Source organism: Dermacentor albipictus, chromosome 6 (assembly GCF_038994185.2).
Source record: "Dermacentor albipictus isolate Rhodes 1998 colony chromosome 6, USDA_Dalb.pri_finalv2, whole genome shotgun sequence".
In the NCBI taxonomy this organism is placed as follows: Eukaryota; Metazoa; Arthropoda; class Arachnida; order Ixodida; family Ixodidae; genus Dermacentor; species Dermacentor albipictus.
In genome coordinates this window covers 19,041,865-19,062,198 of record NC_091826.1, presented here as the reverse complement: position 1 = coordinate 19,062,198, position 20,334 = coordinate 19,041,865, and the positions used below count along the sequence as shown (strand labels likewise).

Here is a 20,334-nt window from a genome sequence, read left to right as displayed (position 1 = left end):
CACCGAACACGTAATTCGGTGCGGCATGCGGGAATACTCAACATACCACAATTTTACAAATGCCTAATCTATGGTTACCCATAGTCCTTCCTTCGCGCAAGACGACCGCTTTCGAGATAGAGCCAGCCTGCTGTGTAAGACGGCGACGACGAACGTGCGAGCAGTGACGCGAAAATGTGGGGGTGTGGTATGGTGTGAATAACTTTATTGGGTCCTGAAGGTCAACCCTAAGTTGACGCGGGCCGCTGCCACGTTGGGACTGTCAGGCCGAGCCCTTCAGCCACATCGCGGGCCTTCTGGACCGCCCGTAATTGGTCCGAGAGTGATTCACTGTGCAGCATTTGCCGCCACCATTCTTGTTCCTTGTCACAGTCTCTGAAGGCCGCGGGGCACTGCCAAAGCATATGGTCAAGGGCCAACTTGAAATTTAGGGATAGTTCAACTTGTATTTGGGGGTGGGTCAAGTTGAAATCTGGAGGTGGGCCAGCGAAAATTTCAGGGTGGGTCATCTTAAATTTGGGGTTGGGCCAACTTGAAGTTTCGGTGTGGCCCAGCGTTCAATTGAACGCTGCTGAATTAATTAATATTTGGGGTTTTACGTGCCAAAACCACTTTCTGATTATGAGGCACGCCGTAGTGGAGGACTCCGGAAATTTTGACCACCTGGGGTTCTTTAACGTGCACCTAAATCTAAGCACACGGGTGTTTTCGCATTTCACCCCCATCGAAATGCGGCCGCCGTGGCCGGGATTCGATCCCGCGACCTCGTGCTCAGCAGCCCAACACCATAGCCACTGAGCAACCACGGCGGGTTGAACGCTGCTGAACGTCCCTCGAGATACGAACACCTCGCGGGCAAGCGAGCACGTTGAGACGCTTGGCGCGTTTTCGTCGGGCCTTACGCTTTGGCCTTACCGAGGCGCATTCAGAACGCAAGCGAGAGCTTGTGTGGACAAGGAACTCGCGCATGCATAACGCAGGCTTTCGTGAGCGACAGCGAGGGTGACATGTCATCTCAGCGATGCACTCTACCCTTACCCAACGCCTCACGCGCTACTGCGGCAAGCTGCGCGCCTGGCGTTCCGGCTAAATTGGTACAATTAAAATAATTAAGTTATGGGGTTTTACGGGCCAAAACCACTTTCTGATTATTAGGTACGCCGTAGTGGGGGCACTCCGGAAATTTCAAACACCTGGGGTTCTCTAACGAGCACATAAACCTCAGTACACGGGTGTTTTCGCCCCCATCGAAATGCGGCCGTCGTGGCCGGGATTCGATCCCGCGACCTCGTGCTCAGCAGCCCAACACCATAGCCACTGAGCAACCACGGCGGGTTGAACGCTGCTGAACGTCGCTCGAGATACGAACACCTCGCGGGCAAGCGAGCACGTTGAGACGCTTGGCGCGTTTTCGTCGGGCCTTACGCTTTGGCCTTACCGAGGCGCATTCAGAACGCAAGCGAGAGCTTGTGTGGACAAGGAACTCGCGCATGCATAACGCAGGCTTTCGTGAGCGACAGCGAGGGTGACATGTCATCTCAGCGATGCACTCTACCCTTACCCAACGCCTCACGCGCTACTGCGGCAAGCTGCGCGCCTGGCGTTCCGGCTAAATTGGTACAATTAAAATAATTAAGTTATGGGGTTTTACGGGCCAAAACCACTTTCTGATTATTAGGTACGCCGTAGTGGGGGCACTCCGGAAATTTCAAACACCTGGGGTTCTCTAACGAGCACATAAACCTCAGTACACGGGTGTTTTCGCCCCCATCGAAATGCGGCCGTCGTGGCCGGGATTCGAACGCGCGACCTCGTGCTTAGCAGCCCGGCAACATAGCCACTAAGCAAACACGGCGGGTCAAATTGGTACAATTGCATTAAAGGGGTTGGATGCGACGAAAAAATCTATCAATTGTCTACTAAAGCCTACGCATTCTTTGCCACCGCAAAGGCCATGGGTAGACGTGCACATGAGCTAGGAAAGGCAAGTAAGGAACACTAAGCAAAAATTAAGTCACAGCCGAGCCAAACAATGCTTACGCTATAGTAGACAATTCTCAGAATTTCTGTAGTTTTTTTTTATTTCGATAGCAATTATATGGACAGCTGAAACAAATTTTCGCCGTAGTCGTCGCCGCCGTCATTCCGCGTACATCTGGATATTTTTATGCCGCATATATGTGTATGCAGGGCAGTGCTGACAACCTCTGAAGCCAGTTTTTCGCTAAATCGGATAAAGTAATTCCCTAGATTTCCCTAGTTAATTTTGTTTGTATTTTTAACTATACACTTGTTCAATTTGCCAGTACCCTTTCTTTGCAAGGTCGTTTTTATAAATTTTTGTAAACTAATGAAGTCATTGCGCTGAAGCCTAAATGACGTTACAGGGCAAGTTTTCACAGTAGGATAGCTTTTCTTCCCTTCTCAAATTTTCCCTAGATGTAGAAAGCTTTGTGTTCAGAAAATGTTTATTCCGACAAGAGACAATACGAGCACTGAGTCACAATCGCGGCACAATTCCACCAGGACGATAACATAAAAAACGAAACACGGCATGTTTTCAAAGTAGTGCCCGAGTCCTCACTCGCCAACATATAATCACATATACACACCGAAAGGCACAGTTACACATAAACCAAATGCCACATATATAAAATGATGTTCGATATATACAGTGTACACAATGGTTATGTACAATGATGATGTGACAGAACACTTTACGCAATATTGAAGTGATGCGCACGAGATGTGCATATACAAAAATGATCATGTATACGAGATCACGCACACACACACAGAAATCGCGGGCACCTACATTCTATGTGCATTAAATGAATACTTCTGATGTCCTGGCTATAAAAGAACCAGGCTGGTCGAAAATTAAGCCATACGCGTCCATCAGCCACCGACAGGAAACGGCATGACCACTGCCGAAGGAACTCTTCTTCTCCAAGGAGGAACTCCTCCGACAAAAACGACAGTAGCTCAGAGTAGAGCCTCCCCAGAAGTGGAAACAGAGCGCAGCGAAGACGTCCCGCGGCAACTGCCTCGCACCGGTTACGCCATGGAGAAAAGGCCCCCGCAGCAATTACGTCGTGTCAAGCGGCCACGTGAGCAGCGACCAGATGTAACAAAGCTGTCAACTCCAAGGTAAAATGTCCTGGCAACGATGCATTGCAGCAGCACATGTTTATTGGATTGTTGAAGAGGGCAATTGGGATACAGCGAAGATGGGACAATGCCCCGTCACCCTAATCTAAAGGAACAACATGGCAAGGATTGACCGCACTGATGTAGGCTGCATGTTCGAGGTAGAAGCTATAATACTAACCACCAAAGTTGCTCAAACCAGATCATATGGTCCTGAGTGATTATTCCGGGAAATTTTCAAATGGCAGTCCGCAAACAAATAAGTCACAAAACATTACACTAACAGCGCGTGGCTTTTAGCTTAAGTCTTCTCTGATTATTAAGTATCATAATTTCAAAACAATAGGGACGTTGGAACCTGAAACTGATATCATTTTACTGGCGCGGCTCTTCACAGGCAGCGTAGTGGCGCCTATGCGACGCCATTACATGACGTACGCGGCGTGTTAAGCCAAAAACTATGGCGCACCAGCGTATGTCGTGCCCGCGTTAGTCGGACTCGTGAATACTTAGAAAACTGTCCGAAAAATTACCCGCCGTGGTTGCTCAGTGGCTATGGTGTTAGGCTGCTGAGCACGAGGTCGCGCGATCGAATCCCGGCCACGGCGGCCGCATTTCGATTGGGGCGAAATGCGAAAACACCCGTGTGCTTAGATTTAGGTGCACGTTAAAGAACCCCAGGTGGTCGAAATTTCCGGAGTCCACCACTACGGCGTGCCTCATAATCAGAAAGTGGTTTTGACACGTAAAACCGCATAATTAAATTAATTAATTATTGTCCAAAAAAATTGAAGCGCAGTGCGAATTCTTGCCACAGTTCTCAGTACTTCGCCCTTCCGGAGAAAGTAGAAATTGCTTTCTTTCTTTACGAGAGCACATTTTGCATTTTTAAGAGGAAGCTTTAGCTCCGACAAAACTCCGACGCGGCCTATTCAAATACATGTAAAACGCAAAAACGTTTTTATGAGATAACCCCTGGACCGATTTTGATAAAATTTGTTGCATTTGAAAGAGAAAGTTAAATTCTAGTGACTGTTGGAAGCGCAATTTCGATTTAGGGCTTTAATTTTCTTAAAACGATTTTCAAATATTTGACTGTTTGAAAAAAATAGAAGCACGAAGTTTACAAATTCATAATTCTGCATCAAGAACTGATATCGCGGTTCTGTATACGGCATCCATTAGATCATTCAAAGCGGACAAATTCAATATGTCAATATGTCATCTCACGTGAATTTGTTACGGTGGTTACAATGGTTTTTCAAAAGTTGTATTTCCCTATGATTAAACTTTTTTATATTCATGAGTAACATATCAATTTTGTCCGCTTTAGATGTACTATTAGATGTAATTTACAGAATTGTATTATAATTTTTAGTGGTGGAGTTACAGAGTTGTAAACTTGATAGTTTCGTATTCTGAAAATTTTCAATTTCTGCCAATTTTTTATAAAAAAATGACAACTTAACTCAAAAATTCGAAGCAAACAGTCACTAGATTTTAAGATTGTCTTTTAAATGCAACAAACCTCGTGAAATTCGGTACAGTGGTTGCCGAGAAAAACGAAATCTCCTTTTACATGTATTTAGATAGGAGCACTCGAGCTAAAGCTTCCTTTTAAGACAAATCTCTTACGCGCAAGCCACAACACAAGCAGAAAGCTTGATGTTCATGCCCTCCAGACTTTCAGAGTGAAAGTCGATCCCATTCACTAACTGGTTGCTCGAGTTTGCGCTCGCACGGTTTCGAGAGGGATTGGCGCTGTCACCTTGCGCACGCTGTTCAGCCCTGAAGGAAGTGAAGTGTTCAGCTCGGGCGTGTCTGTGCCCTTTGCTTTACCACGTGATAACCGGAGGCACCGGGCTTCCAACCAACGACTTGCCGCAAACTGTGTCTTTCTCGCTTGCACTTCAGGTGCCTTAACTTTCCCGTCAACAAGGCAAAGTCATCACGCACGATAACTGATCAGCAGAAGGTGAACAAGAGAAGCCTCAATCTAGCGACTTTAGCATGGATCCAATGTTTGAGCAAGAGGATTTGACTTCGTAAAGGCACCAACTGCCTTGTTCTTTTTACCAGAAAAGAAAGAAAATTATGATTCCAACATAGGCAATTATATAAACTCTGCTGATGAAAGCAGTTGTTGTCCTGACGAAGATAAGCCCTACTGACGAAGCATAGGATAGGATAGGGATAACTTTAATAATGTGCCGGCAAACGACGGTTTAACGCGTCGTGGAGCTGGCCAAACGTCGACCCAGGGTTATACCCTACTCTGCACTATAGCCCAGTTGGGCCCATTTGTAGTGGCTCATGTGGCTTGTGCTTTCTAAGGAAAGCAGTTGTCCTCAGCTCTGTTGCGGAATGCCCTAGCAAAGCCAAGTACTTTTGCAGAAGCGCTGGCTCTTGGCAAAATGTCTCCAGGCTCATTCTTCTTCGCTTCCACGTTGATTTTGCACGACTGCGTGGATTATCGGACACGTTTGTCTGACACACATTTCCAAGCATTCTACTCCCTCAACAAACGCTTCGGAGCCCCCGCCCCCCCACCCCCGCACAGGGTCACCCCTGCTTGTCCCGAGCCTTCGAATCACGGCCAACTGCAAGGGAAAGTGTGAAACGCTACACGCGGGACGATCCCACGATTAGTTTGCTTGTCGATGTACTACACGCTTCTATAGCGAGCCACGCCGCGTCAGCCGGTTCCCATCACTAGGGCGAGCGGTGGGGGCCGCAGAAGACTCAAGGTGGCGATCTCGCTGCCCAAGTGAGAGACGCCCACCCCGCGGAGGCGTCGGTCTACTCGCGAAAGGGAGGTGGAATGCACAACAGCGCCCCGGAGAAACAACTGGGCCGTCATTCGCCGATCGCGGGGGATCGGGCTCAGTAAGCCAGCAGTTCGGGCATCGGCCACTTCTGCTCACTGCCATTATCGGCCCAGTCATGGCAACGCCGCGCTTCTTAGTCTTCCCCTTCGCCATCTCTCTGATCGTCTTGTGCGTTTTCATGGCCGTCCCCGCTTTAGGTACGTGATCCTCGTGTTTATGTTTGCTTGTACTTCTACAGCTATGAATTGCTAGCAGAGGCTGGAGTTCAGTTACGTGTTGCCTTACACGTTCAGCACTTTCAGCCTTGAACAAGACTAAGTTCGCTATTATTAGGATGCACCAATATCTGAACTTGACTTATATCTTTGACTTATATCATACGTGGTAGTTACGAGTTCGAAAAAAGAATGGGTCGACCTAGTTTTCTCATTTGTTCGTGAGTTAGCTTGCTCGTCACGGTACGGTTGAAGCGTGGTACAATGCAACGTAAAAACAAAAGGATATATCAGCAAGTGTTAGTATAAGATCGCCTCAACGATTAGGCGTTTTTATTCCCCCGAGGCGTCGAGGCCACTTTGTAACGAAGAACAGATCATACTTGCATTGGGTACTGGGCACTGGTCATCTCACTGCCGTGCCCTACAACGCAGTTTATTGAGACGCGGTGCATCCACCAAGCTTCACGTTGTGCGGCGCCTGCTGCATGTCAGATTCGCAGCCAAACGCGCAAACACATTGTGCCTGGAGTAACAACGAACTGACTAGAAGCCACCTTTCGGAGGGCTCGCTAAGTGGGCGTGTCTTGCATGCCGCGCCTGCCAATAGATGGCGCTGCGGAAAGCGCGCGTCGGCGGATTCATGGAAGCTGCATCCTCTATCCTATTTCTGGGAGCCTTTCAACAATGTCTAGGAAATTACAGCAACTTTTCAGGTGCAACTGCAGTTCTCTCTCACATCTTTTTAAGACTACGAGGTAGTTCTCAAGATCGAGTCTCGAAACGCATCGAAGAGTTCGGGGGGCTTACAACTGCTATTCGCGCTAATTGATGTAATTTCGGTGTAAGTTCAAAAGAGTTGAATACTGGGCTAGTTGGTATTTTGACATGAGAACCATATTGAAAGACAGCGCAACGGGACGGCACAACAGAAAGTAAGACGAACATAGGCGCCTGTTAATTGACGCAGGGGGAGTATTGGACTCTAAATGTTCATTCTATGTGCCGTCCCGTTGCGCTCTAATTCAATATGGTTTTCATGTCGGTGTAAGTGGTGTCTGGATATTTATATCCGTTTGAGAAGCACATGCACAACGTCGGTCTCGCGCTTTTTTTCCACATAATAACGTGGTGTGAACTACAGTGCGACTGCCTTGCGATATTGCAGTAAAAACAAGAGTGATTAATTTACGGTTCCGCAACTGCTGAAGAAAGAAACATGAGAAATTAAAATCAGAATGATCAGCAGGCCATAATAGTTTATGCAAAATTAGGGACAGATTAACCTTCTACAATATCGGCGGGGCATCCAAATAAGGCTTCGACTTTTGGGAAAGCTATAAAACGTGCTATAAATGGCAGTGATTTGCTTTCGAAAAATTATAGTGTCTCAAGAAGTAGAGTATTGCCGAACGGAATAACATTCGACCTCCTAATTGACGGAGGGGGAGTACTGGACTCTAAAGGTTCCTTTTATGTGTCCCATTATATGTAATTCCTCATGACTTGAGATGGTTGATAGACTTGAAAGAATTCCAACATAACAAAAATCCGTAAGAATGGAGACGGTAACCTGTGTATTGAAGAAGTATGAACACTTTACTTTGCTTTGAGTAGCAGAAAACAAACATTTATCTTTTGTTTTTCTTTTCGTGTGTGCAAGTTTTGCTCCCTTTATTATGAGAACACTATTAATGAATACAAATGACCATTTACACATGTTTCAGGGGCGAAAGAAGTCGACCAGCAAGTAGTGAAGAAGCTTCGCCAAAACTTGACTGACTCAGCAAAATACGATAAAAACTACCAACCACTCAACAGTCATGCGTCCGACACAATAGTCAACTTCACAGTCTATGCCAAGCAGCTAAGGTACATGGTAAGTACCCAAATGACAGTCGGTGAGAGCGTCAATCTAAATGAAGCCATATTTCGCGTGCAAAAGCACAGGGTTAGGTCTCAGCAGAAATACTGCTACATTTCAGTTGTTTATGTCAAATATTATAAGAATCAATTTTTTTTTATTTAATTCCCAATTGTAGATAATTACGTGGGAATTGGTTAAGCTTCTCGATTAGGTAAGCATCCGTGTACTTCATATGTATTTGCCCGAAAAGGAAAACTGTCGTTGGGACGCCCTATAGCTGAAGTTACATCTAATGTGGAGTCTACTTTTCCTTCAATTCTCCAGTATTCCCTTGATGCTGTTTCATTAATCGCAACATTGCTTACAATTTCCAGATGCCTGATTGGGACTACATGTCGCTATCAGCATTCGTCTGCATGGTAAGTCAATTTGAAGGCATTGCTTAATTAGCACGCAGTATTTACAAACACACGTAAAAACCAGCTTTGAAGCTACAATACATTGTAATCTTTTGCATGGAAGAACTTAACGCCTGATAACAATACACGAAGCGAGAACACGTAAAATGGTCTTAATTAAACCATCTGCCACAAGGCTTTAGGCATAACGTTTACTCCGAGAAAGAAAGATTGGCCAATAGTTATGTCGAGTTGATGGTTCCGTTATCGTGTCACTAAAGATAAATTTAAGTAAAGCTAGAAAACCAACCATTAGTCATGATTATGAAAGAATAATCCTGCCAGTCCAAACTTATTCATTGTTTCCTTTTAGTTGCAGTTGTTAATGTTTACCTGGGAAAGCAAATATACCAAGAGGTGACTACCCGAAACATCTAGTAGAGCTTGCAGAACAAGGACTATTCGTGGCCTGTTGCCTCAGAACAAAAGCGTGCACCACATCTTAAATGTGGGCGGTGCTCACAAAACACGTTCCACACATGAAAGTCACACATCGTACACTGCGCACATTACAAACACATCACTGCGAGCGATAGTGAGTTTTATAAACCCGATCAGTTCAGCGCATTCAGAAATAGAGCCAGTGGCAGTGACGCATGTACGCGTAGAACCCAAGCTCCACTTCAATTCCGATGCAATCTTTGTGCACTCCTCCTATTTTTGGGGGAGGGGGGCTCGGCTGATAAGGTCGCCTATTTGCGTCTCCCCTATTTCTAAAGCTCCTTCATGTGACCGAAATATGACTGCATGCACATTTTCGAAAAGCCAACGACGACACACGAACGAAACCGAATTAACCATGGACAAACTCAACAGCAGTAAATATACTTTATTAATTACTGCTTATATTAAACGTTTTTGTTTCTGTACATCCGCGGCTGACCTTTTTGAGAGGATAGTCAGCCATCAAACTGGCCAACTTGTCGAATCTCATTGATTGATTGATTGATTGATTGATTGATTGATTGATTGATTGATTGATTGATTGATTGATTGATTGATTGATTGATTGATTGATTGATTGAATAATTCATTCATTGTGGATTGGAAATGCTGGCAAGAAGTACAATATGTCGTAAGCTTGTTTACGACGTTAAATTATTCAATAAAGTTGTTTCCATCCATGATGATTGGTGAACTGAAACATTTAAGCTACTTAGGAGCTCGCAGACAAACGCGGGATATTAATTTGGAATTAAAATACACAGCAAGGCTAATCCCACATTCCTTACAGTACGACGTGTAGACCTACAAAACAGTCTTCCATAGTGTTCACAGACATCGTTCGGCTCTTATTTCGTCCCGATCTTTTTCTTTCTTTTGCGACGCGTGCCCGGTGCAGCACTGGATCGACGAAGGGCTGTCCTGGAACCCGAGCGAGTACGACGACATGCGCGAGGTGACGTTCGGCGACAGCGAGGTGTGGACGCCGACGCTGTCGGTGCACGAGAGCTACGGCGTGTACGGCGTGCGCCTCTTCTCGGCCGTCAAGACCGACCACCACGGCAACGTCATCTGGTGCCCGCTGGTCACGTTCGGCATGCGCTGCTCCATGGACCTGCGCGACTACCCGTACGACGAGCACCGCTGCGCCATGAACGTCTCCTCCTGGGCGCACGGCTACAAGGTCAAGCTCATCGGTGGGTGGGCACGTCGCGCGATGGGGGGGTGTCTCGCGTCATGCGCGTTGGAAGGAGCGCTGTCCTCTTCTTTCATCGGTGTGCTGGCGCGTTCCTTTTTTTTCGTTGTTTTTGGTGGTGGTGGTGGTGGTGGTTGCTGTTGTCGTTGCCGTCGTCCTCACCCTCGTTGTTGTTGTTGTTGTTGTTGTTGCTGTTGTTGTTGTCGTTGTTGTTGTTCTTCTTCTTCTTCTTCTTCTTCTTCTTCTTCTTCTTCTTCTTGTCGTCGTTGTCTTTTCGAGCAAAACAGCGCTAACACGCGACGCCGAACAGGAAGCCACAGGACACTACGTTGCATTCCACTGAAAGGTTGCCCGGAAAGGTTTTGGGGCATGGAAGATGGTTTACGAGCCCTAAACGGCACGATAAAGCACTTAAAAAACACTGAGGAGAGTTTGTGTAAGCTTCGTGTTATCATAAACATTCCATTATTATACTTCTAACTTGCTGATCTGATTTCATTTTGCCTTCCTAGTTTTTTTTCGTTTCATGCCCTTTTAACGTTCACAAATTAGCAACCATGCAATAAACTCTCCCTATGGTGGTAAGCCCAGCGTTCTGCGTCCTCCTGTCGTGTCAGCGTTGCGTGCTCTCAAATATATAAATACGTTGTGTGCTCCCAAATGTCAAACTAGCCAACCTAATCATTCGTTTTATATATGGTCGCGTTATCTTCGCTATGGGTGTGGCCTTGGGGGTCGGTTCACCGCGCTGCCCAGTCGCGAGGGTCATCGTATTCGCGAAGCAGCATCGTTGCCAGTCATCAGATGGCGCCACAACCATGTGACTCATGTGAGTGCTCCATTTCAGGTCCTACTGGAGGCACTGATTTAGGAAAGTGCCAGTAGTGATGGTGTTTATCAGTGCGTAACAATAACACCAAACAAATGGCACCCGCAAGATCATCTCAGCGCTTATCATAAATATCTGTAGTAGATTTCCGCCAAACGTATCGCTGGTCTAACCTCTCCAGTTATCATTGGCCCCTCTCTCTTACCATCTATCTATCTATCTATCTATCTATCTATCTATCTATCTATCTATCTATCTATCTATCTATCTATCTATCTATCTATCTATCTATCTCACTCTCTCATTTTCTCTCTCCCTCTTACGCGTCAGAACAGTCAAACGTTTCGCCTAAACGAATTGTTCGGAAAAACGAACAATTGTAAAATTACAAGACTACAAAGCAACTCCACGTGTTTCGGTTTCGCATGTGCGGACTTTCGCTTGAGCGAACTGCTTCTTAAAGTCTCTTGAAAACACTCTGCTGAGTAAGGATAGTATGATTGCTCTCGATTAGTGACTCTAACGTTTACCAGTCATCCGCCCTATTGCATTGACAAAATAGCAATGACGATAATAAACAGTCACCGTGGTAGCTCTGTGGCTGGCGTTGCGCTGCTTAGCTCAGGGTCGCAGGTTCGATACCGGCTGCGGCGGCTGCATTTCTATGTGTGGTGAAATGCAAAAAAAAAAACGCGCGTGTGCTTAGATTTACGTGCACGTTAAAGAATTCCACGAGGTCAAAATTAATGCCTAGTCCCCACTACGGCATACCTCTAGCCAGATCGCGGCTTTGCCACGTAAAATCACAGAAACGGATTATTTTTTTTTTAATGGACGGTGCTTAACATTGTGACATGGTGTTAACTTCGTCGAGTTGGTCGTTGATAGAAGACCTGAACGGGAACTTGATGAACGGGACAGAAACAAAGTAGGAGGTCAAGCGCGCTGTTGATTGTGTAGTCGTTACTTTGCTTATGGAACAGTTCGCGGTGCACTTTTGCAAGTTTACCTGTAACGCGATAATTCCAACGCGGATTTCATCGTTGATCGCGCTCCCCACGCCCGCGTCTTCAGAGCCTGCTGCCCAAAGCTCGTCTCATGTCTTGTGTGTCAGATTTTTTTTTTCGCAATTCTTCATGCACTTGTGATTGCAATTTTAGAATATTGGAGAACAATAAGTGGTCCACAGTAAGCGGAATTTTCGGCATCTCGTGGGAAATACCTTGGACACGTTGCGAAAAAAAGCCAGCCACTTTTCTTTCCTTCTTCTTTTTCATTAAGAAAGCCAGTATTTAAATTAGTTATTAGTTAGTAGTCTCACCAGAAAGGCTGAATAAATCATTTTTCCTTTCCCTCATGTTAGTTTTTGCTCCTGTGAACTTTCAGCTTCACTTTCAGTTCTTGTTTGTATGTCAATGTAGCTGATTTACTTTGCCTTGCATTGTAGTTGTATGCTACACTGTAGCCAGCTGTAATATTTCAATCGCAGTAGGTGACATTACTGCACAATTTCCATTTGCCATGATATTTTTTGTACGGGAAAAGTAGGCCTTAGTCAGGTGGCGTACCGGATTGTAGCTCCATTTGTCAGTTTGTAAACAATGAACCGGAGCAGAATCGTTGTTGTTAGAGAGTATCAGCTTGTCAGCAAACTTATTATAGTTTGTGGATTACCGGGTTACCCCACAGGCAAACGTGACCGGCCGGGCTGTTGTCGCCACTAGGTGAAGAAATTTCAGACAGACAGACACAGAACTAACATTGTAGCAACCAACTTTATTCCACTTCGCTGCTGGCGTAGATTACTAGTCGAAGCCTAATCAGGAACACGTCGCCTTTTTAAAAAAATCGTCAAGAAGACTTATGTAGCACGATAGAGCGCCTAAGACATTGTGATGGGACAAAACATTACAAGATGTCGCTGCTAGCCTTGCTTCTGTATGCCTCTCCGGTAACCCGGTAAACCCGTAAACCGCAAACGGTGCACATTAGCGCGTCCGGTATTCGGGAAAGCGCGGGCGGTTTTCCGGTTTAGCGGGGGCGCCAACCTGAGCGGCCAGATAGGTGGCGCCAGCTGGTGGCGCAAAGCTTAACCACACAAGCACAGAGCTAATTACTATATTCTGCTTAACTGCTGGCGTAAATTTTCGATAGTGGCGTAATCGTGTTCACAATTAAGCCACTGCCAAAAAAATTGCACGGGTGGCGAAGCAGGATATGGTTAGTTACTGCAGTTTTAGCTCTGCGTTTGTCTGGTTGAGCTCTACAACACCAGGCGGCTTCACCGCTCACGTTTACGCCCCGACCATCCGGTAATCCGCCCAAACCGCTCCCGTTTACCGGAATAGCGTACAAGCTAAACGTCTCTATTTAACGTGCCCGCTATTCCGGCAAACGGGGGAGGTTTGGGCTCATTGCCGGATGTGCAGAGGAGTGGCCGGAGCGGTGCAGCCACCTGGTGGCGTAGAGCTCAAGCAGACAAACACATTGAGAAAATTGCAGGAACCTAGTATATCCTGCTTCGTTGCTGGTACAAATTTTCGGCAGCGGCGCAATTGTAAGCAGGATTGCGCAGCTGTCGAAAATTTACACCAGCAGCTCAGCAAACTATAGCAATTGGCTCTTTGTGTGGTTGAGCTTTGCACCACCAGCTGGCGCCACCAATCTGGCCGCTCACGTTTGCGCCCCCGCTCAACCGGCAAACTTCCCACGTTTCCGGAATACCGGATGCACTAAAGTTCTATAATTTTGCGGAAAAGATATAATTCTCGATTAAGTCAAGCCGACGATCGCTTGCGCGTCCTCAGGCAAGCTTGCCAAGAAGAACTTTGACGAGACGCATCCCGACTGGACCGGCTACTTTGAGTCCATGGACACGACCGAGTTCCTGCACCCGGAGCAGGGCGCCGACCCCGTGCTCAGGTTCACGCTGTTCGTGAAGCGAAACTCTCCGGGCTACCACTTCACGGTGGTGCTTCCCTGCGTGGCGGTCTCCATCCTCACGCTGTTCATCTTCTGGCTGCCGCCTTCGTCCGGCAAGAAGATCACGCTCGGCTGCGCCAGCATCGTCGTCATCCTGCTCATCATCCAGAACCTGAGGCACGATCTTGGCGATTCCGTCCACGTGCCCCGCATCGGTGAGTAGCGAAACGTTGCGGGGCGAGGGTTTGCAGTTACAGAAAAGGTCTTACGTGCGTTCCTTAATGGCGAATGTGCTTTAGTAAGCTTCACCGCAGTACAGTTGTGTATTGCGGTGAGATTACTTAGCGTGCGAAATAAAAAAAAAACGTGGACATCCAACTCGCACATATAGAACCTGAAAAGCGAAACTGTCGTGAAGCGGTTAAAGAAATTCCGTGCTAGTTATTATATTCTGCACGTCGTTTTGCACCGTAACGATTACGTGCCTACCACTGAAGACGACAAGACGCTGAGACACCCCACCCCCCTGCCCCCGGGCCACCACGTCACCCACGTGACTACGCATTATGTTGTCTCCCGGTTTGGCCCCTCTTTGCTGTGGCACTGTACCGAGGGTCAGCTCGCCGACTGGAGCAGGCCGATCAGGCGCGTTGAGGCGAGAGGAAGCATGAAGCGGTCGCTCCCTTCTGTATGCGCTCTTCGTCACACCGGCCTTGTGGTAGCGAGTGTTCGCGGTCATCGAGTAAGATCCGACCAGCCTTGTGGTAGCGAGTGTTCGCGGTCATCGAGTGAGGTCTGTTCGTGGTGTCCTGTGCGCACGTGTCACAATGCTCGTTAATTTAATTGGTCAGCGAATGTTTACCTCCGAAATTTATACCACCGACAAAACTACGAAACTTCGTGTAGTTCCCTAATACTGTTTTGTGTGCGTGCGTGCGTGCGTGTGTGTGCGTGTGTGTGTGTGTGTGTGTATGACAGCCTTTCGTTTAGAAGCTCTGCGACGAGAGCGATGTATACTTGGTTATTTCAATTTGATTGTGTGTCCAAAAGATTTCAAAAATATATTTAGGAAAATGTCACAAACATAGTTAGTGCCATTTTGGTGGTTACGTGATAGGCGTCGAGGTGACCTCAGTTGAAGCACTGGCTACATTTGCAGAAACCCGTGAAGTATCCCGATCTGTTGCGAAAATTCGTGAATATTGTCGCCCAATACAAGAACACACGCATACATACATATATATCGATCGGCTAGCCTCCTGGTCAGCTCAGATGGTAGAGCGACCGCAACGGAAAGGCGCTCGTCCCGGGCTCGCGTCCCAGACCAGGACGAATTTTTCTTCAACTGCGAGGCTTTCTTTCTGAGAAACTTGCACGAGTTTCCTTTGTAGTGCAAAAGGATAGAAAGTTGAGCGAGTTGGTACGGTAACATGATCTTGGATTGTCGCGCGAAGTGAGATGGACACAGACTAGAAGCAGACAGGACGAGCGCTAGTCTGTCTCGCCCTGTCTGCTTCTATTCTGTGTGTGTGTCACTTCGCACTACAATGCAAGATCATGTTTTCCTGTGTAGCTTCGTGCTAATAAATTCGGGTGGATGCCCAATTGTTCCCTTTCATGTACTTTCCTCCTTCTTTCGAGCTTCCGCAGAACTGATTTGCCAATGTCAGTGCTCAAACATGCAAGAGATGTAATATTACTGGCGCGGCTCTTCGCCGGTAGTGTAGCGGCTCCTGTGTGATGTCATTTCAGGACTGGAAATATAGTCGCACCCGCGTACGTTGTGTCCGCGTATGGTTAGAACATCGTCCGAGAAGTACAAGCGCAACGCTAAACCTTGGTATCAAAGTAAGTGCTTCGCACTTCGGGCAAAACTGCCAATTGTTTTCATCCTGTTGTTCATATGATGATATTTCTACGTTTATTAGCGGAGAGAATGAGGGCTACACTTGCATCTTTAATACGTTAGCATGAGGAGTGTTGAAGTGAAAAAAAGTGCGTGTGTGTGTGTGTGCAATATATATATATATATATACATATATATATATATATATATATATATATATATATATATATATATATATATATATATATATATATATATATATATATATATATATATATATATAGCGCAACTGACAGTAGTCAGCTCCGGACCAGCGTCAGTTGCACTTCGCTGCTCGAAGAGGCAGGACGGTGCGTCGAGTGAGCTCCTCAACAACACCTTACAAATAGGGTTAGTGTGGCTTAAAACGCGGATCCGGGAGCTCAAAAAGGTGCGACGTAATGTGCTAACGCATTTCTCTCGCATTTACCTCTACATCGCCACCTAACGATCTTGAATTTCGAACCGCGACATCAGCACCGGAACTTCGCCGTGACGTCCCAAATTTCAAAGCAACCTCGCATTTCGCCCGTTTCGGAGCAGGAAACATCCTCAAAACGTGCTACTTTGGGCCTCCCGTTCGACTGCGATGCAATAAAGACCTTCTTTTACCTGTAAAACACCAGCTGCAAGCAACTCGGCGTCGTCCCACTTGTGTGTGCGTGTGTGTGCAGTCCAGTACTTGGGCACCACGTGCCTAGCCATCGCCGTGGCTACGCTCATCTCGGTGCTGGTGCTGAACATGGTCAAGAGCCCGATGGTGTTCCGGCCGCCCGATTTCCTCGTGTCCCTGCTGTCGGGCGTGCCGGGCCGGGTGCTGTTCCTGTGCCCGCTTCCGGCGCCGCGCGCCGCCGACCACGAGCAGCTGGCCGACGCCACGTCTCCCCTCGACAAGCAAGACATCATCACGCGCCAAGAGTGGTTCCTGGTGGCACAGGGCATCGACCGCGTCGTCTTCCTCATGTACGCCGTCTTCCTGCTCGCCTACCATGCCTGAGGTAGGTGCGACGCGTTGCTGTCGCCATGGCGACGCCTTCATCTGATCGAGTTTGCTCTGTCCCGAGAGTGATAGGGCGTCTTTAAGGATAGCGTGGCTTGAGGGTATGGGGCTGAAGGGAGTCCCGGTAGGGATGAGGCAAGGGGTAATAATACGACTGAATGCTGATTGCATAACCAGAGCGAACGCCGAACTCCAGATGCGCCAGACGTTTATAATCATTAAGGAGTTAGAATAAGGAGGAGGAGAAGGGACAGTCTGCATGTTAGGACAGGTCCAAAATACCTCTAGAACACGTCTCTGGGAGAGGAGAAGCGGCAAAGGAGGTAGCACTGCACGAAGAGTGCGTGTTCTGAAATACCCTGTGCTCGTTGGGGAAGCACCTCCTCGTGCTACGTGCTCGGTGTCCTACGGAGAAGCCAACGTGAAGGAAGGTTTCATTAGACGCGGGCCACATGGCGATCGTAGTATTGCATACTTCACGAAAAATGTGCTAGCGCAAAATATAGGACAAGTACACATAGGTACACACAACAAAGCTCGCGTACTGCGCGTTTCCTGTGTGCACTTGTCTTGGTTTCTTTGCGCCATCGTCTTTCTTGTGTTGCTCTAGTATTTTGCCGCTATGGACGAGCTTGCTAGTGTGCGTACCTGCGCCAGAGTTGATTGACAGCGGCCCGCGATGTGGCCCGCGTAGATGCAAAGCTCCAGGCGTGCGCTGTCATCATTTTACGGCGCCAGCCGTTAAAAACTTTTCGAAATGAAACTTGGTCTGTCCCTTCCACTAATGTTGGGGTTTGTTACGTTTTAGCACATCGTAATCGCGTATTGTGCTAGAGCGTAGAATCGAATAAATGATTCAACAGAGAATTTGGCTTTTAATCGTTCCACATCGCCAGCGCTTCACCAATGCCAATGTCGTGGCGCCATCCTCTAGGTCGAAATCAAAACACGTTCCAGGCTCTGTGACGTCATTCTAGGCCTAGCAGCGTCAAAACAAACAGCTAATCTCAATAACAACGAGAAAAAATGCCATCAACTCTTTGCACTCAACGTGAGCTTAGACCAACCGACGACTGATTTCGCAATTTACTTTCGTTGTCGCCGCGGAGAGCAAGTAGCCGCTAATTCTAATCTAAGTGGGTGGATTTGGGATGATGCGGGCGCTGCTATGTTGTTACGCAATCACACCGATCTGCCGCGGTAGTCATGTGCATCAGAAACGCATGCGGAGTGTGCCTAACGTGTCGCCAGATTCTGATGTCACGCACCGTAGTAACTTATCACGTATCGCGCAAAGCTAAAACCCTTTTATTGCCTCATCCGCGCTTCCCAAGCGAGCCCGCCTAGTGCAGGCGGTTTTTGAACGATTCTCACCTACGGAAGACAAGGCGCACCGATGTCATGATTTTCAGGAACCTAGTTGCCACTCCGTGCATATTGCTGAGAGACATATTGCGTGACGTTTTAAAGAACCTTTAATTGATTAGCAAAATTGCAATGGCCATTGTTTTTTGTTTTATTGAAATAAAAAAGTGAACATGATTTAGTCACCCTATACTGGTGACGGTTACTCCTTTTCGCATGGTATATAACAATAATAATAAGAAATATTGAAAGCAAATGATGAAACGGCGTGAGAGCGTTAAATGTCTACAGCACAGTCTTATACACACACGAACATATAGAGAAAGAAAGAGGCGATGACAAGTTGGTGTTTGCGAGCACTTTGGCAACCGGCGGCGACCAGTCTCAGAAGTTTGTGCGAAAACCCTGTCCTGTGCCCCCCGCCCCACTTTTGTCTCGGTGAAATCATCGCTTCAGTGGCACGAGCGTGTGTGATTGCCCAAGATCACACTCCGCCTTACCACGTTACATTTTCCTCGAGCCCGGATGTGTTCATGGAACCTCTTCTTTATCTCTGTTTTTTCATCTCTCTAGTCCCTCCTTCGTCTTCACCCAAGTAGAACAGCGTTTTGCTTGAGAAAAACTTGAACTTTGTCTAATTGGTTTATGTACTGGAGGACATGTTTACCTATTGAGATAGACGACGTTCGCGTATCTTTCGCTGTCCTCCTTTGGCGGTAAACATGTCATGCCGTGTAGGATAGCCGACCGTACGATCTCCCGGTCAACCTTGCTACCTTCCTCTCTTGATATTTCTTTCTCTCTGGCTCTCTCAATGTGTCAAACATTCTTCGCGTAAGCTCTCACAGGCTCCAGCGTTAGGTAGAAACCTCATTTGAAAATGCTCGTAGACTTACATGTGCTCTTTCTCAGGTGGCGCTGTTCTTGATGAAGGCATACTAAGGCCCGCACGTTTGCTAAAAACAAAAAACCCTTTTTTGGAAGGGGGGTGGGGGGTTGGGGGGGGTGTATGGAATCATCCAACGCTCCTAATGCCCTCAATACATTTCAACCTGTTTTCCCTCCTTTCAGCGTTCAAGAACCACGGTGACTTGGCGTCATCATTGCGCGGCTGCGACTGACACGGCATACGAAGCGTTAAGTTATTAAGGTTGCCAGCATGAATGAGTTGGTACACTGTTTAGGAAGTCGAATCACTGCGGGAAACAACGAGAACAGCATTGGAAGTGGACAAGGCGAATGCTCCACTGCAATGCCAGTGCGGGTATCTTTTTTTTATTCTTGTATTGTTTTTTGTTTGTTTTTGTTTTTTCTTTCTTTTCTTGCTTTCTGTGTATGTTCCTTTCGTGTGTGTGAGAAAAAGAGAGGCGTGTTGACAAAACGTTTCACTGAAGACACCATTCAAGAAAGCGTGCGTTTGCTTCATTATTTTCGCTTCAGGAAATTCTATGCTCTGTCCGTTTTTTGTACTTCACGCATTACAATATAACCCCGGGTCAATGTATATATCGAGTGCGATTGTGAATAAAAACAGAGCGTGTGATACACCTAACAATGAACTTTTCTCGCTTCTTGCTTCGTTTGCTTGTTAAACGCCGTATCCAAGTTAGGAGAAGACGAAAGTTGGAAGGAAAGAAAGAACACCAAACTTGACCACGTCAACTCTGTAATGCTCGATGTATTATTCGTGCTAAGCTGAGTCTGATACCTCGAAATTCTAATTTAAGAACGACAAGGTATAACGCATAGCCTAAAGTAGTGCATTTGACACGCCCAGCAGACTGAAATTCGTGCTCTTAGCTGGCAGAAAAAAATCGAGTTTCGGTGTAATGTTGTACTTTGTCCTCAGTATTACAGGAACAAACTAGTTTAAGAACAACGTCATAAGTGAGGCCTTCTGCTAAATGATTCTCGTTAAACTCAAGATGCCCATGCTTTGCGAGGCAGAAAGAGGCGCGACTTGAGCTATGTAACTGTATATCGTGATTAGTGTGGTCTGGCATCGACTGCTTCCATCTCGAGGATATGAGTGCGGTGTACTTGTATTTACTTCATCAGAAGAAAAAAAACAGACAGCAACACCCCACACGACAAAAGTCGTAGCGAATACAGATTTTGAAGCAATCAGTCACTCCATCACATTCTGATGTTTTCTTTTTCTCTTTATTTTGGATTT

At 46.8% G+C, this 20,334-nt stretch overlaps 2 protein-coding genes across 2 annotated transcripts in view; one reads left to right on the top strand and one right to left on the bottom strand.

Annotated features, from left to right (window-relative positions):
• LOC135896320 (neuronal acetylcholine receptor subunit beta-4-like) overlaps positions 1-20,334 on the bottom strand; it is an 86,361-nt gene that overhangs the window by 14,809 nt on the left and 51,218 nt on the right. The window lies entirely within an intron of this gene.
• Positions 5,922-19,713, top strand: LOC135896313 (neuronal acetylcholine receptor subunit beta-2-like). The gene is made up of 7 exons (XM_065424677.1): positions 5,922-6,175; positions 7,921-8,072; positions 8,435-8,479; positions 9,861-10,158; positions 13,794-14,123; positions 16,468-16,791; positions 19,230-19,713. The coding sequence occupies exons 1-6, from the start codon at positions 6,094-6,096 to the stop codon at positions 16,788-16,790; spliced, it is 1,230 nt and encodes a 409-aa protein (XP_065280749.1). The 5' UTR covers positions 5,922-6,093; the 3' UTR covers position 16,791; positions 19,230-19,713.

What these genes read in the sequence shown, in the direction of transcription:
- LOC135896313 (XM_065424677.1), top strand. Translation starts at nt 6,094, where the DNA reads ATGGCAACGCCGCGCTTCTTAGTCTTCCCCTTCGCCATCTCTCTGATC. An exon ending in TATCAGCATTCGTCTGCATG is followed by an intron (nt 8,480 to 9,860) that starts GTAAGTCAATTT and finishes TGCCCGGTGCAG; the next exon opens with CACTGGATCGACGAAGGGCT. An exon ending in CGTCCACGTGCCCCGCATCG is followed by an intron (nt 14,124 to 16,467) that starts GTGAGTAGCGAA and finishes GTGTGTGTGCAG; the next exon opens with TCCAGTACTTGGGCACCACG.